Source organism: Aptenodytes forsteri, unplaced genomic scaffold, assembly GCF_000699145.1.
Source record: "Aptenodytes forsteri isolate BGI_AS27 unplaced genomic scaffold, ASM69914v1 Scaffold114, whole genome shotgun sequence".
Taxonomy (NCBI): Eukaryota; Metazoa; Chordata; class Aves; order Sphenisciformes; family Spheniscidae; genus Aptenodytes; species Aptenodytes forsteri.
Window position 1 is genome coordinate 2,658,490 of NW_008795364.1, and position 17,758 is coordinate 2,676,247.

Below are 17,758 nucleotides of genomic sequence, written 5' to 3' on the forward strand. Positions count from 1 at the left end.
ATAGTAGTCAGAGTAAGCTTCCTTCTGGATTGTATTTGTAGAATTGAACAAATGGTTGATATTACCAGTTGGTAACATATGACACCAACATAAAAATGCTGGCATATATTAGCTATAACCCCGTTTTGTGAGTGATCACTCTATTATGCTTTTATTGAGTATTCACATACTCTTTTCTGTTAAAATCTCTTACCACCTTTGATTCAATGCCAGATTTTTTTTTAGCCTTTTCCTTGCTTACCCATTTTTAAAATGCAGCCTACGGCAGTAAGACTTAAATATTCCTGAGGCCTGAAGGTACTGTCACCCTTTAAACAGCATCAAAGCACCAAAATTACCTGAAGGCTCGGCCCAAGCCTTCCCGTCGTCTGGTTTGGCCAGTCCCGCTGCCATTTGCAATTCAAGTATGAGTTCAGCGGAAGGGAACGTTTACTTCAAGCCTTATTGCCAGGGGGATACAGAGACAAAAAAACAGATTTTACAGACAAACCAAACATAGACAAATCCCTTTTCAAACTGTTTAGAATATTTGAGGAATAACTCTTACCGCTTGCCTTTCCTTCTGGCTATTGTACAGGTCTGTACACCCTGAAAGTAACACCTGTTTCCTCCAGGTTTAGTTTATGCACGTGTTGCACATTAAGGATAGAGTTTACTAGATAGTAAAATGTGCTCATTTACAGTTGCAGTTCACATTAAAAACAGGATTGATCCACCCAAACACCAGTTGAGTTACAGTGCTTGATAGCAACAGTGAAGCTGTGAGTTTATGAGGTTTCGTAAGGCAAACGGTCTCAGCATTTGGTGTGAGGTGTGGTCTTCGCGGAGGGGAGATGTGTCCGGTCGCGTGGGCTGGACAGTGCAGGATCTAACCACTAAGCGACCACTAACTCGGTAATATCAGTGCTCTTTCTTTGCCTGTTCTTTTCTAAATGTGACTGAAAACCCCAAACCTGACTACTTGTGTTTTAAGAAGTCGGTGCCACACAAGGAGTCAGCTGGCTCTATTCCTGTCTGTTTAATTAGAACCTGTTTCAACAGAACCTTCTCGCAGCTTTGACTGTTAGTTTTGACCATTTCATGCAATAAACTGTTGTATGCAATATGGCAGTCCAGAACTGACTGCATTTGGGACAAATGAATTGAATCAGGTATGTGTGTGGACGCTGTACTGTAGCTTGTAACTCAGCTGAAGTATGGACTTATAAAATAACCAGTGGGAAGTACCAAGTTTTGGGTAGTTATTATTGATTTGATGAGTTTCCAAGAGGTGGCAAACTAATATGGCACATAGATGTTCATTTTCAGTTTCTTAGACATTGGCTTTTTTTCTGGCTATATGGCTGTGGATCTTTTATTTAGATTGTGAGGCTGCTGTTCATACATCTGCAAATTTTAGCCGAGTGAGCAACACTAGCCAAACTGTGCTAGATCAAACCTCCAAACAAGGTGTTTTGGCATGTGGAGACATTTTACTACCAGGGTCAGGTTAGAATCCCGTCTGCAGGACTGAGCTGCACATCTCCATATGATTCCCCTGTAATCCCTTGGATAAGAACGTGTATTTACTGTGGAGTCCCAAAGAGCTTAGTCAGAGCTGAAGGTTTCCAACCTGCTAGATGCTGTGCAGACCTACAATCACTCTTTTGGTCTCTCAGCATCACCCCATCCTTCCCCTTAATTTTCCTTCGGGTTTTATTAAGTCATAATGTCCTTTGACTCCAAATGGAGTTTGCATACTTCAGGGCAGCTAGATGGGATGGAATGGGGTGGGATAGCAAGCTAAATACACGGAACAGATATGAGCACAGACTTGATAAGGACCCTCTTTTTGCATCCCTTCCAGTTTATTTCCAGATGTTTTCATGTGGAAGCACTGTCCAGTTTTCCCCTTCCTAGAGCAATTTCTGACGATATATCCAACCTTATTGCCATGTTTTTTCATGCTACCACAGCGATGGAGCTCTAGTTCTTGAATCTTAGCACAGTGGTGCCACTGTTTCTGCTGAGAGCTTTCTCCTGCAACATGCACTAAAAGGCCATAGGTTAAAATAAATTTAAAATACGTTCAAGGGAAAATTCACTACACGACTGTCAGGGTTTGGGGATTTTTTTTTTCCCCTTTTCTTAGCGCTGAGGCATATTAGAGATTTTTATGGTTTTGAGTGTGATCCAGCATTGATACTGTAGCTCTGGAGGAGTGCCAGCAGGGAGGCTTATAGAATATCAAGTTTTATACCATCTTATGTAATGTTTATGCGGGTGGGATATGACATATTGAAATTCAATTTATTGAAATTATTGAAATTATATTCATACTGCCGTGCTGCCAGTGGGGCTGAAATGGCTATGTTTTGTGGCATTCCCACTCGCACAGACAGACACTCAGAGACGACAAGTTTGCATTAATGTTTTTGTCTTCTCCTGCACCTATTTTCACTGGTGAACTGGTGCTGTTACACTAAAAGTCTACATTGTGCAGCCACAGGGCATGTGAATAAATAAGGGAAAGGGTCTGAGTTATTAAAAATAACGAAAATTTATTCAGGTTTGCATTGCTGGTTTGGGAACCTTCCTTTAGACAGGGTTTAGTTTCTTTTCAGAAAAGGCAGTATCTATTTCTCTCATTAATCCTTTCATTGCGAAACTCATGTTACAACAATGCACAGAAACCGCTCTACATGAGTTATGTCTTTTTGATTTTATCAGTCTAATTCAATCAGTGTGGATACATTTACATCTGTATAAAGCCACCCTGTACAACACAGATTTTTCCTGTCTAAGAGACGGAAAGACAGACATGTTTACTCTAAGGTCATTCTGTTGCCATGTGAGAGGTCACTCTGTTGCCATGTGAGAGGTTGGTGGTACCAATACCACCATGTTGGGGGAAAGATGTGTGAGAGGAGCCACTCTCCTAGCCAAAGTAGTACTTGCAGGAAAAAAAATAAAAAGATCTGTGTCAAGACCAAACTATAAGTGAATATAAATGTAGCTTTTTTAAAGTGTATTTGCTACTTGAAGCTGTTTCATCTCAAATAAAGAATCATTTATGTATTTGAGAAGTCTTTACTGTAGAGGCTGCCGTTTCTGACAAAAAAAGTCCCACTTTTTTGGCTGGGCATTTACTCACCTTATCTCATGTATCTTAACAGCCTCCTGAACAACAGCTAGAAGTTTGATATGCATTGCTGATGGGGATGTTGAGCCTTCTTCATTACAGTAACCTACCATGGAGCATCCAGTTCATGGTTATGGTCAGATTACTGCAGAGGAAGTCCCCTTTCGGACTAATTCTTGCTTAGCCATAAAGCAGGTGGCAGTAAACTGTTCTTTTTGTTCACTGTGGACAGAACAAGAACGAATGGGTCTAAATGGCAAAACAAGAAATTTAGGCTAGACAGCAGAGAAGCCTTTCTTGCTGGCAGGGGTAGTTAAGCACTAGATGGGTGTGGTACGTCCATCATTGAGGATTTTTAAGGCAGGTCAGACAAACAATTTTCAGGAATGGTTTGAGAAGACCAAATCCTGCCCTGGGCAAGGAGAGGAAAATGGGCAATCTGTTCTCCTCCAGCCCCATTTCCTCTGATTTTTTAATAATAATTTTGATGCCAGTTAATGATTATTATAACTACCTGTGCTGTCCCTGTGTATTTTACTGATATGTTCCTATACATGATTAATTTTGCTCTTGCAGTACATGCAGAGAGGAAATCATGATAACAGAATTTGTTAATGTATAAAGGAAAAATATGCCCCTACTTAAGAGAGCATTCAAATTCTGAAGGGCAGTTCTGACATAATCTTTTGCTTTTGGTTTTCTGTATACAGGATTCTCAGGTGTTTGTGACACATCTGTTTTTAACATCATTGCATAACATGTTTGGAAAGTGCTGGAAAAATATTCCAGCTTTTTTTTTTCTTTAAAATTTCAAAAATCCATTACAGGATTATACAGTAAAAAAAATTATTTAGACAATATTGCAGTTGAAATAGACTGAAGAATTCTTACACGTACTTTATTTGTGCTTCAGAAATTTGGCAATTTAAGAAGCCTACCCTATCTGTCGTTCTTAAGCTCATCACAGTATCTAAAATCAATTTAGCAAGAAGATACTTAGCCAGTGCTTTGAAGCATCCATACATAAATATTGCCATGTCATTCTGTTGGTTGGGATTATGTTACTTGCTGAATGATTGCTACTCATTTTTTGCCAGTATAATCAATAAAAGTGACACTGAGAAATCTGATCTTTCTTCTCTGCAGGCCAGCTTTGGGTGGTCTCCTTACATCATCTTTTCGGCAGCACCAGGAGTCCTTGGCAGCAGAAAGAGAAAGACGACGTCAGGAGAGAGAAGAAAGGTTGCAAAGGATAGAACGTGAAGAAAGAAACAAATTCAAGTAGGAATCAAATTTGCTCTCAGTCTGTTGCTTTAGTGTGTGATGGATTTGTACATCGAGACATTCAATTGCAAAATAATTGAATTGATGAATAGTTTGTGTGTTTCTTTAGATACCTTTCTTGATCTAAGTATCATAAGAACTGATATATTAAACACATAATGATGAATTTTGGCATTTAATAAACCAGCAATATTTTTAAAGACAGCTATGTATTTGCCAATTATACTGACTGGATATCTGCAGAGGCCTGGTTTTATTAGCTAATATACTCCTCAAAGTATAATCTCAGTGAGGCATAGGGTTTGAAGATGCAACAATGGAAGGAAGGTATCAAGAAGGGAGGAAGGGACAGCACTGAGACATCTTTTTGTTTTTATGTTCTGCAAAGTAAAAGTGTTTTGCTGTCTTGGGATGTACGGTAGTGTTTTTAAACTACTTTTTCCTGCTTTTCTGAACATGTGTCTCTTTCCCCTGGAAACAGCAACTGACAGAAAGTAATTATCAAAATTATTGCTGAAGCCATGGCCAGACAAAGGCCCCAGCTGAACGTAGGACTCTCCATTTTCCCATCTGAGAATGTTGTGTGCTGTGGGATCCCCGAATGTGCTGCCTGAGGATAGTTAGAGACAAGCCCTTCCTCCTGTTAAATCCATGCCTGGAAATACCAGCACAGGCATTAGCAAAGACTGCAGTGGGCTTAGGATAGATAAGGAGCCTATACCTGAAGTGGTTTGCCTACTGTCTGAAGAGGGTACATTAAGAAACTGATTTGTTTCCTCATAAACAGGAGTGAAAAGTAAACGTATTTTTAGTAGTTAGAAGACATAATGTAGTAATCTAAAGAATGGTAGGATAAATGTTTTGTAGCCTTAGAGTGGTATTTATGGAAAAGATGGCACTGGGTTTCATGTGAGCTTGTTTATTAGTATGCAGGATTGTTTTCACTGTAATCATCTCTTCAGTAAGAAGTGGAAATGGTCTGCGTCATAGTGAGTTTGGAAAAAGGAGTAACTTACTAGTGGTTGGTTGGTTGGTTGGTTGAAGGAGATATTCTCCTGGCTCCAGAAGATAGCTAGTTTAGAAGAAAATGAGAGGCGGAGGGAAGGTGGAAGAGCACCATAATAGGATCTTTGGCAGCCAACAGCTGCCCAAGTTCTCCTGAAACAGAAACAATCAGGTCTCAGTCTTCAAGCCTCTTCCAAAAACTCTCCCTCTAAGTGGTATCATCAGGCTGCAGCAGGCTGCCGTGGACAGCCAACATGATCTTTCAGAAAGGAAACTCCCAGACCAAAAAAGCCACCAGGACATTTGGCAGCTTGACCTGTTTGAATAACAGATCTGCACATTTCACTAGAGGTTGGCTACAGTAGTTGTTCTGTCACTAAAAAAGCTTCCTTAAAGTCAGAAAAACCAATTTTTTTTAAATATATATATTCATCCCATTACTCCAGAGTCAGAAACTGGTTAACTAAACGTCATGATTGTGTTGCATATTTAAGAAGACAATTTTTCAGTGCCCAGTGTTTTCTTCTTCTAGATTTGAGTTCCCTGGTCACTCAAAAGTTATAACTTGTGTTTGAGTAGAGGGTCTCCAAAGCCACCAAACTTTGCAGACAGTCAGCATCCCACAGTTGATTAAACAGTCTGGCAGGAGGAAGGCAAAGCCACAGCAAACAGTCATGGACAGTTTCATAAGAGTTCTTGGGATTACATTATCATATCATCAGTCTGGCTAGAAACCCAGTCTCTGAAGATGTATTTTTGATTAAAAATAGCACTTGCAATTCACAGCCTTTAAACCCGTGAGCGGTACTGGATTTACCATCATGACTCATTTGTTATCTCATTCTTTCCAACTCAGCCTGCACTAGGCTCTGGCACCATTATTGACAAATTGAGGATAATTTAAAGGAGAGCATCACCAGTTGTGAAAGAGCTTGGTTTTAGAAGTGTTAAAAAACTTCATAAGCTATTGCTAGCAAAAGGAACGCTTTATGTAATGGAACATTTTTCTCAGCAGAAGAACTGTTATACCCGTTGCACATACAGAACAATATATCCTAAAATACAAGGGTTATTCTTCAGCTGTAGGGAAGGGTGAGAGTTGTCAGAGGGGAAAGAGTAATGTTAAAATTTGCCTGCTGAAAAATTCCTAGATGTTATTTTTTTTCGCTTGGAGTTATTCCCATAGCTATTGTAATTCCAAAGAATACTCTGAAAATATGATAAAAGTATAACCAGTTCAGGGATTCAAAGGATGTGGAGATAGCCTGAAACAGTAATGTGTGTTCCTTATTAATGGACTTTTGAAGAGCACTTGCAAGCAGATGTTTGATAGCTATTGGTATAGTAGATGATAAGTAATTTGTTTGATGACACAATATAAAGAGAAAAAATAGTGTTTTATTCATAAATGGAGTAGTTCTGAAAGTCTTTCTGGTACTCACAGGTTACGCTGTGGAAGAATCTAACAGATAAGGTGACAGTCTCATCAGTTTTGTCCACCAGATTCAACAAAATATTAAAAATACATTGTAAGGAGCTATCTTGCTGTGATACTGAGGCAGGCTGGACGTTCTGGGTTCTGCTGTGCTCCGAGTTAAATTTGCATCCACGTTTGTGGATGTGACAGGCCTGCCTGAAATCACAGTGCTCAGGCGTCTGGCAAAGTTGAATTGGCAAAAGCTAAATATACGAGTTGCTTGAGGAGCTGTGGGAGGGGCAGCCGAGATAGAGGGAGGTTTGTATCTAAAACCGAGGGTGAAAAATAAAGAAGTGAAAGGTTGTTACCTGTCCGATGGTCCTGCATGCGCCTTGTAAGACCGAAGAATTGTCCTACTCGGTAATGCCAGTCCGCTGTCCCGTTTCCAGCCGTGGCAACTAAAACACAATGAGGAAAGGTATATTAGAAAGAGGGCCGATACGGTATGCTCCCTGCCTTGGTCTAGCCTGCCAGGTGCCTCAGTCACTGTTTCGGGGCATTCTAGATGGAGCAAATGAGGAATGGTTTAATAGCCACTAATGTGCCTGCTCATTATGGGTAAGTCCGGTTCATTGTATCTAATTGCAGATACCAGGTTTCAAAATGTGCTTCAAGTTCTTCACTTTTTGGGTTTTTTTATAATTACTTGTAATGACCTTCTGAACTACATATTTGGTGTACACATACCTGTGGTGTATGCATGGATAAGTGTACACACATACTTTTCAGCCTTTTTTACAAAAGCAAACTAATAATTTCTGTCGACAACAGCCTTCATTGTCTCTGATCAGCTTGTTTGTACTTCTCTTGGTTTCTCCTACTGTACTTACAATTCTGTTACTTACCTTATTCTTCTGGTTTCCTCTGCAATTTACTGGAATTCTCTTTTTAGCCGCGATTATTTAGACAAAAGAGAAGAACTAAGACAAGCAAGAGAAGAGAGGTTTGTACATAATGCATCCATCCTTCCCTTTGGTTGTTTGCACTTCCTGTATTCTCTACTGTGGAGCTGTCGTGTATTTACATTTTTAACTCTGCATGCACAGAACACTTTTATTCCAAAAGACTTCTATAAGACAGCGGTTGTTTCATTAAAGAGGAGAATTAAGTCCAGCTGTAAGCACAGCAATACATGAAGAGCAGTGGGACTGGAATGCATAAGAATGATTGATGATCTATCTTTTATCTATTTGTGTGGGAAATAAGCTTACTCCATTTGCCTCAGAAATTTGTCCAAATTTAGCATAGTTATAAATTGAATAAGCCTGTGTTTCTCACCCAGTGGGTCCCAAGCTTTCTGGAGGGTCAGAAAAGGCAACTGAGGATAAAGGAAATTGGGGTCACAAGCATTGCAAAACTGTAGTCACAGGCTGATGGAAACGGTTCTGACCCACTCCCAGCGTATTTTTATCTTTCAGGGGCGAGTTTTCTATGCCGGCCTCTCTAAACATCAGTGAGTAAATTACAAATCTTAGCAGTGTTTATCATTGGGGCATTGTTTTAGTTTTATTTAAATAGCATATTTAAAGGGACTGAATTTTTTTTTTTTTTTTTTTAATTCAGTTAAATAGTTTAGAAACTCTGGGCTAGGCTGGGAGCTATGTGCTTACGAAAGCATGTTTTTTGAGGAATACTCGACTAAAGACCTTTGCTTTTCAGTAGCTTCATCTCTACGTCCACTAGTAATTACACCCTGGAGGGAACTCTTGGTTTTACCTGGAAAATATGCACATTACTGAACAAATAGTAGATGAAAAATCATCCAGATTGCTTCAGTTCTGCTTTTATGGTCCCCTAGATATTACTCTCTGGAGATACTTTTGGATTGTCAAGAATTGGAATTACATTATCAAAGTATGAGAGCAGCCATCTCGGAAATCGTTGTGTTGCTGCGTTTTGGTGTTGGGTTTTTTTTCACAAAACCATCATACAGGAGGCAGTTTGTTTCTGCAGACTAAAGTCTCATCTATTGTGGCTGAAGTAGCTGATATTAAAAAATTATTTTGACATCTCTAAGAGTAAGAAAAGGTGGATGGGCTTTCCTTTGTCCTTCCAGCCAAATCAATTACAAATAGTTTAAAGCATTTTCTGGAATGAAACGCGTCTGAGCCCATAAGCATCATACACTGATCTGAGCTGAGTAAAACCTTTTACAGCAAGCATGCTCGTCAGCAAGATTTGAAACAAATTAGGAGCAAGTTCTCCAGCACTTCCAAGTTATAAAGCAATATGCCAAGTAAACTGGAGTATTTTTGGGGAAGTGTTCGCCAGCAGGGCATCACTGCTGTGCAATCTGAGACAATTTCACTGGTCATTAGGAATGTGTCTTTATCCTTAGGGCTCTTTTGAACTGAAATGTTAAACTATCAGTTCTTCCTCATAGAGAGGAAAGACATATGTTTGCTTTGACAGCACATAAATATTGGAGAAAACTTCTGCAAGAGAAGTCTCGCAGCAGTAGTCCATTACACTGGCCTTCTGTAACTATTTTTGTCTAACAAACACCTTTGCCCAAATGAAGTTTCATTTCCTATAGCAAGTTGCATGTTGACTTGCTTTAAGTGAATGCATGGACTGTAAGAAAATACTGTAGCCAAGGTGCTAAAATCCTAGTTAAAATCTGGATTGTACGTTTCCTCCGTATCAGTTTGGAAAAGTAGAAGGAGATAATATTGAGCACATAGGAAAGGCTCTATTAAAAGCACTGGTTTGTCTAAATTCCGTCAGATCTTTGGAGCATTCTATGTACTGTTGTGTCACCCTGGAGCTCCAGAGTACAGGCACCCACTTTTCCAATGGCTCTGGGGTGGCCTCAGTACGAGGGAGAAAGATTCCTGCAGTTTCAAGGGGTCTGAGTGTAACTCAGCACCATTCATTTCACGTGTTCTTGCTGTTCAATGATTTGAGGCCTTTTTTACTTTGCTTGGTTGGGTGTTTTCCAGTGGTAATTTAAAAATAAATCCAAGAAAGGTGATCTCCCAGGTCCTCTCTAGTGTGATTTACAGCTCAAATGCTCAAATGCTCTCAACCCCATGACTTTGTTGGTACGTAAACATTTTAAGTCACACTCAGGGCATTGCTCAGAGACCTAGAGAGCTCACAGTGATATTTTCATCTACTTGAAGATGGTAAGTGGAATGTCATGTTCATGAGGTATACCAGATGGATAGCCCACAGACTTTTGGATCTTGGTCTATAGAGAAGAGTCAGCATAGGCGTGACGATGTCTGTAGGTTTCCATGATTTAAAGGAATATGGCAGTATATACAGAGGCAATGTGTCAATCCTGTAGCAAAGGAACTAACTGCAGCAGAGGGGTGGTAGCTAATCCTTTCAACTCCTTCGGATTTTGGTCTTCATGAGACCTTGTGTATTTGATGCTGGCATTCATTCATTGTTAAGACATTGGGCAGAAACAAAAAATAACCTAAATAAATGTCATTTATCAAGTATGAAGTGTTAATAACTGATTCTTGAATGATTTTTATTTCTCAGTTAAATTGCTGTATCTGCTTATTAGGCTTCCCATTTGATAACTAGTTATGCTGATGTGCTGCCTTGAGAGTTGCTGTTCTGGTTCCCTTTTTTCTTTCAGTATAATGAACAGATACATTTGAGAAGGCGCATCTTGATGATAGTCCTCTGCTTGGCTGGTTGGCTGTGCAGCGCACAACTACAGAAGCTAAAATGTTAAAGCAGCTGAAAAAGAGCTGAGGATGATAAAACATTGTAGCTCCCCCCGTTATAGAAGGACCCATCCAGATCTTTGTTGTAGTCTGTTGGCAAACTGCAAAACCCTCCTCGGCAGCAGCCAGCTGGGCTGTACCTGTTTGAGCTAAGTGATCGATTTGAATGGCTCTTTATGAGTCTGCAGTCCCATCTGCTCCACTTGTGAGGAGGCGGAAGGCGCAATACGTAAGCGACCAACGTCAAAAGAAAGACTGGCTTCATGAACTGTAACAAAACGTTATGCTAATGCCAGCGAAAGGCTTTCTCCTCTATTGAAAAGGCAAAAATCATTCTTGAGAATTGGCTTCATGTTAGAACTGTAAACAGTTCCTATTTTATAACCATACAAGTATGTGGCTTGTTATATTTTCATCCAGAGTCTGTAGGGGTTCTTTTTCTTGCAGAATTTTTTCAAAGCCTGTGCATACCTCTGGAGGAATAAAAGCAAATGAGTTTGTTCTTCATTATTGCTGTTTGCAATAAAGTAAATTGCCTCTGAAAACACAAGGACTGCTCTTCAAAGACACGTTTCTATGCTGTATATGGATGTTTGCAAATGTGCATGCGTGTGTGGCTACCACATGTACTAAGCATGTTTGTTACCACATACGGCTGACTTCTTTACCCTGCCTGCTTTTAATGCACCCTCATACACTAATCTGGGCTGTCAGTGAGGCAGAAGGGGGGAGGAGAGGTGTTCCCTGTTACGAAGTGTTTACAACGGTGGGTTATAGGAGGATGACCACAGTGTTTCGGGGACGTAAGCAGTAGTCTTGATTAACCTGTTTAACAGTTCACTTGTGGGTAAGACAAACAGTCTAAAGCCCAATCCAGCTGCATTCATGAATTTATTCCTTAGCAAATAATGGTGGATAAAATTAGCAGACATCTGGAAGAGGCACATATTTCAAAGTTATTTTGGTCGAAATGTATAAAGCACACTATGAAGAATATGATTGGTAGCTGGTCTTAATAAACAGTTAGTGAGTTCTGCCTGCCTAAAATGCAAAACAGATGTATCTTTGTTCTTTTAAAGTGACTTTGATGAATAAACTACATGTGACGTCAGGTCCAAGCTATTGGATGTCTGAGTCCGGCAGAGAAATTTTTTAGAATAAAAAGAAGAAAACTTTCCATTGTAGACTCTGGAGAGAACAAAGTGAATTCCAGTGCATTGCTCTCAGAGCAAATAGAAGCAGGTTCAGAGACTTTAGATAGTCAGTCCAAACGTTTATTATTGGTATTGTTTTCAGGGAGATCTGTTTTTGTCTGCTGCACTGAACCATTTTCCTCTCCTTGCAGCAAGTCTCAGACTTTGGCTATTTGCATCAGTATTAAGGGGCTCTGGCTTTGGAGGTTTTTTTTTCTTTTTCTTTGGGTTTTTTTCCCTCCCGTTTTAGTTTTGGGAGAGGGAGGGCTGGGAGGAGGAGGAGGAGGTGAAGGAGGAGGGTGAAAAGGAGGACAGACAAATGCTTCCGAAAGGAGAAGGACTATGCAGACGCGATACTATATCTAAGGACTCTTTAACTCTGCTGGTTTTTGCTTCTGTTTTGTCATGAGCAATTTAATGTTTTTCAGGGCAATAGTCTTTACTTTGGTGTGCGTTTTTTGGCAGATTGACCAGGCAGGCAGTTTAGTGCTGTACCCCTTGTGTCAGGAAGTCAGCTCATTCTCTGCAGGTGTTTCATCCATAAACAAGCATCAGCCACAGACTTCTTTTTCTTTACGGAAACCCTCTGGAATTTAACTTTCAGATACAAATACTTGGAGAGGTTGGCAGCGGAGGAGTATGAGAAGGAGCTGAAGAGTCGGAGCGTAAGCCGAGGCAGAAGTGAGCTGTCCTTGAACCTGAGATCTCCTTCAGCCCCATCCTCGCCTGTACCCAAGTGCGTCAGCCCAGCATCCACAGAGTCCCAGGAAGAGCTGAAGACCCCTTCCACCCCTTGTGGGACCCCTCAGCCCTCAGAAGGTAAGTGAAAAGGAGGGAAGAGGAAAGAGCAGTGGTTTTATCACAGTTTCTCTCGGGCTAGCAGTGATTTTTGATGAATTAGTGCATGAATATAACCTCTGAGGTGCCAAAGTAAAAGGTCTATTATATTGTTTCATGCTGTCTTCCTAAATTTCCTCTTTTTTTCCATAGATTTGGATGTCTTCTAGTCTATTCAAGCAAAGGATACACTGCTAATTGTTGCTATAATTTATATTATCATTGTCTGCTGCTATTAGAATGGAATAATTGGAAAATACAGCATACAGAGGGTCTTAATTTTAGCATCATGTTCCTTGTATATTAGAAGTTACTGAATACTAAACCAACAATATTCCTGCCAACAGATTTTGCTTATGTGGTTTCTCTAAAAGAAATGCAACAGATGGATGCCAAGATTATAATAACCTTCCAGCAGAGCACAGGCTGAATGGGACAAACAGAAAAGGTCTTGAAGTGAAGGCAGGGAGGGTGTGTTGGTTATTTTTAACACCAACAAAAACTCTTAAAATTGTAGCACAAGTAGTAAAGGACTTAAAAGAGACCACAGACAATTAGTAAAAAGGAAAGTATAATTAGTGTTTGCACGGTTGGTTTGCTGTCATATAATTTATTGGTGTACAGAGCAATATTTTTTGTGTGTGCACGTCATTCTGCCGCTTGCATCATGTACCCCTCCTTCAGTCCTCAAAAAAACACCCACCATACAGATTTTATTTGCGCCACATGATGTTGCATTAACATTGGGAGCTAGAATGCATGTTGAGGGTGAATTATCGCCACCGTTCATTTTTATTTTATTTGATTTCCTGCTATGTGCTATTGGTGATTAATGCATTTGTAACTTGCACTGCTTGGTTTTATTGAGTGTTATGGCTGGTAGCATGCTATAAAGCAAGGCAATTTAAGAAAAAAGTTACAAATACTGAATGTTGCATATGTTTATCCTCACCGTACTAAGTAGGTGAAGTTTATTGAATTTAGGTTTATATATTTTCCCAATTATATTCCCAGTTTTCTTGTCTGGCACCTTAAAAGTCTCAGTGGAATCATTTGAACTTAAAAAATGTGGATATTTTCCTGCAACACTGATATTCAGAAACATCCAGATGCCCATTTTTTTTGAGTGCAATATTGCTTTTAGAGCAAATAAGCTGGGTTTTTCCACCATTAGGATTTCAGAGCTGGGTAGGGAGCAAGTATCTCTCTTATGATGATTATTTTAACATATTTCTCCTGGAAGCATTAAAAAAAAAAATGCGGTATGAAATGGAGCAGCACAACCCATTTGGAGAATACATTTAGAGCAGGTGTACAGGGCAACTTCAGGCAGACAGAATACGGCAAAGCTATCAACACGTGGGTAGGCAGGACATCTCTACCAAAACTCCTGACAGTATCAATAGGAAGCAAACGCCAGCAGGCAGACAGAATACGGCAAAGCTATCAACACGTGGGTAGGCAGGACATCTCTACCAAAACTCCTGACAGTAGGCATCAGAGGGCAGCACCTGGAAGCCTGGCAAATGGACTGCAATGAGAGAACATATGGATGGGGCAGGGTAAGTCTCCAGCCGGGGGCAGCTGCAGGCAGATGGCCAGGACAGCACCAGAACAGGAGCCTGGAATCTGCATACTTCAGTGGGAGCTGTGCATGAGGAAGGGCTGCTGTTTCAGACCTACCAAAAGCATTGGAAAGGTCATATGAAGTAAAGAGCGTGTGGGCAGGGCAGGCTCTCTCATTTGGAGGTGGCCAGGTTATTGGATATCAGCCAACAGCTGGCAGGCTTATTTATAGATTGTGTGCCATGGCCTCTAGACTATTATCTGAGTTCCTTATGCTCCATAATGAATTAAAACGTCAACTACTACTGTCCTTAGGAAATGTGATGAATCCCACTTAATAGATAGAGAAACTGAAGCATTAACTTGCTTAAGCCAGTTGTAGGAAAGCTGAAATAGAGCCATGGACAGAACCCAGATTACTTGCACCCCAAGCAGTTGCTTTGAACATGGGGGTCACCATCTTCCCAAGCAAGGATAAAGCTGCAGAAGGAAAACACTTCCTCAGTTCTGTGCATGGGACCCTCCAAAGACTCTGCAGGAACGATGTTAACAGATGTGTGATATTCGTCTGCAGAATTCAGAACCTGAAGTGAAATGGGAAGTGTGTTCCTCTACTAGCAAAACAATAAGTGATTTTTGGAGTCAGATTTATTTTATGCCGTTTGTGCTGAAGTATCCTTTGGCCATCCAGTATCTACTGGGCTTAAGAAGGAAATGGATTTTTTCTGTGGAACTTTGTCCCATGCTGTGAAACGTCTCAGTATATTTACTCAATATAAAAATCTGGACTTACTGAGCTGAAGTGTTTTCTCATATAAAACAATTGGTTCCACTAAAGTAATCAAGTCTTGTAAGACTTACTCTTGTAAAACTTGGGGTATAGCATTCAGAGGAAATGAAGGCAGTCCCATAACTGCAAGATGGAACTTAATATTTTTTTTCAGAGCAACTACTTCCTCTTTTGTAATTTCATTGGAGAATATTTTATGAAGTGCACATGTGCAGTAAAGGAAAGCAAAAATAACCAAGACATCTCTGAAGTCAATCCACAAAGGAATTGGAGATGAACCCTTCTCTGAGAGGAGCAGCTTTTTTAGCACTTGAGGAAGTAAGCAGACCAACCCAAGTGCACATTGTGGACAGTAGGAAACCTTCTGAATATATTAGTAGCTAAGCAAGGTTCAAATACTGCCTAAAGTACGACTGGTGAAAGCATCTCGGCAGATGGAAAAGCACCAGAGCATGAGAGTGCAGTGAGGCCATTGCAGCCCCAGTTGTAGAGCCAAAGGAACCACGGTACAGAAAGTCAAAGGAGGAACTGGGGAGGGGGACAAAAAAAGATCATTTCTGACTTGATGAAGAAAGAGCAAGTTCCCTACTAGTGATCACTCTGTGCTAGTTTTACCATCACGAGGAATGGGAAGAAAAGATTGGGGTGGGGGTGGAGAAAGAGAGTGAGTTCCTGCTAAATTCACAGCAAGAGGAATCCCGTGCTGGAGGAACTGAAGGGAGATAACAACCAAGACTTTAAGCGATGCCTGAACAATTGAACCAAGAGGGCTTGGGTAGGTATAGCCGTCTTCAGACTTACTGTATGCATCCCCAAGAGACGCTTAGCATATGTATCTCCCAGCTCCAAGTAGAGAGCAGAGAAAATAGATGAAGATGCGGTTTCCTAATCTATTACCCTGGCAGAGGATTAGATGTGGGCCCGGAGGGATGTTTTTTCTCTCTGAGGGCTTACAGGACTGGGGGCTTGAGGTCTTATCAGCAGGTACTAAGGATATGACATCTTGTGTCTGCTTCAGAGTTCGTTTATAGTTGAGTATCTAAAGAAAAGTCGTTTCCCTTCATGTCCCTGTATAGCATTACAAGTTCGTAGCCACGTTTTTCAGAAGGGAGCAGCTTGCTGTCCTCTGTAACCTCTCACTCAAAAGAAGTGAGTGAGACATGAACATCCGATCAGATCATTGCAGATCAGGTTGCTAGGGCTTTACGTGGCCAAGTCTTGAAAATGTCAGAAGATGCAGATTACACCACCTCTCAAAACGACAAAATCTTTACGCATTCATTGAGGGACCCTGCTACCATCTCTTTTAGTGATGAGGTTACACAGCCTTTTTGGGAGATTTCATTCTTCTGAGAATCTTCGTTTTTTTTTTCCAGTAATACATTTTTAGAGATTAAGTTCTGGCAGAAAAAAGAAATGGGCATATGACTCAAAAATTAGTCCTTAAAGCCACATTCAGTTTTTCTCCTCCTGATTAATCCAATTGCAAGTAAAACTTCTGCTCATTTAAAGACTGCGATTCCCTCATTTGTTTTAATGGGTGGGAGGGGGCAAGGAAGCTAAGCCTTGAGAGAAGTGTGAAAAATAGTATATGCAAGTGAAAAGAGATTACCTCTACTACTGAATCTGGCAATCCCAATTTAGGTTTAAGAACTGTATATGTGTAAGAATTTGGTTTTTAAAAAAAAAAAAAATATGTTGCTTATAATGGCATCACACTTCTTAATGTCTCAGGAATGCCTTCTTTGCTGTTGATGCTTTTTGATATGACCATGCTGGCTTCCCTGAGTCTTTGCACTCTCCACCAGCAGAAGCCTGAAGAAAGGGAACAGAACCTGCTCTGTTATTTAACTCTGTTGCCACCTGCAAGGTTGCCACTTAGAGTAGTGTTTTGTCTGTGTGAAAATTGATCCAGTAGATACGGGACTGAAAGTTCCAGCTCATTTCAAATAGGCCACCACCAAGCATTCACCGAGAATTGTATTTTTTAACATCTTTAGAAGTTCTCACCAGTATCAGCCCAATGGATTACACAATGGAACTGCAAGTGATGGACACATATCTAGCTTGCTGGCTTTGTTCTCTGGCTAGTGTTTGCTGACAGATTTGATTTTTTAACTGCTTTTTAAGGGAAGCGCTACTGGACTTAGCTCACTATTCATAAGTTAATTGGGTTATTGGTGGATTGTTTGATATTATCCCTAAAGAGAGAGAGAGATTGTCAAAATGAGTGTCAACGTATCCCTGTTTTGTTCTAGAAGTTCTTAGATTTTGATACTCCTTGAACTCAAAAGAGCAGCCTGTGTCAGTATATTGCTCTTTACTCTTTGTTATATATTAGCTTCTGTTAAGGTACTCCATCTTTCTGCTATGTGTGGAATATTTCTTGTTTGAAGAGTCTCCCCTGACTCTATCCTATTGAATCTTCAGTGTAGCTTCATGATGACAAAGGTGCCATAAGCATTAGCAGTCCTGGCCGTGTTTTAGTCAGCTTCTTTCCCCACCAAGCTGTTGGAGTTGACCTTTTTGGTTATTGCATGGCAGCTTTTGTTTTAGAGAGAAACATCTAAAATTCATACAAAACTATGATGAGTTGATGACATTTGTATATATGGACCATTGCAGCGTGGCAAGCTCAGAGTCTTTCATGCTACAGTACCATGTTAGTTCCAGGAGCTCCTGAAGGATTCCTAAGCTTGCATCTCAGCTATATTCAAATCTCAGCTTGACTTTAAAATGCTCTTGTGCTATACCTACACACTGACAGCTGTGGTCAGAAACACACCACTGGGATTCAGA

General features: G+C 40.4%; 1 protein-coding gene across 1 annotated transcript in view; it reads left to right on the forward strand.

Moving 5' to 3' along the window:
* FHOD3 (formin homology 2 domain containing 3) overlaps positions 1 to 17,758 on the forward strand; it is a 467,442-nt gene that overhangs the window by 378,376 nt on the left and 71,308 nt on the right. Inside the window, exons 17-18 of the mRNA XM_019472318.1 lie at positions 4,268 to 4,402; positions 12,371 to 12,585. Coding sequence (XP_019327863.1) covers positions 4,268 to 4,402; positions 12,371 to 12,585 — 350 coding nt within the window. The remainder of the gene's footprint in view (positions 1 to 4,267; positions 4,403 to 12,370; positions 12,586 to 17,758) is intronic.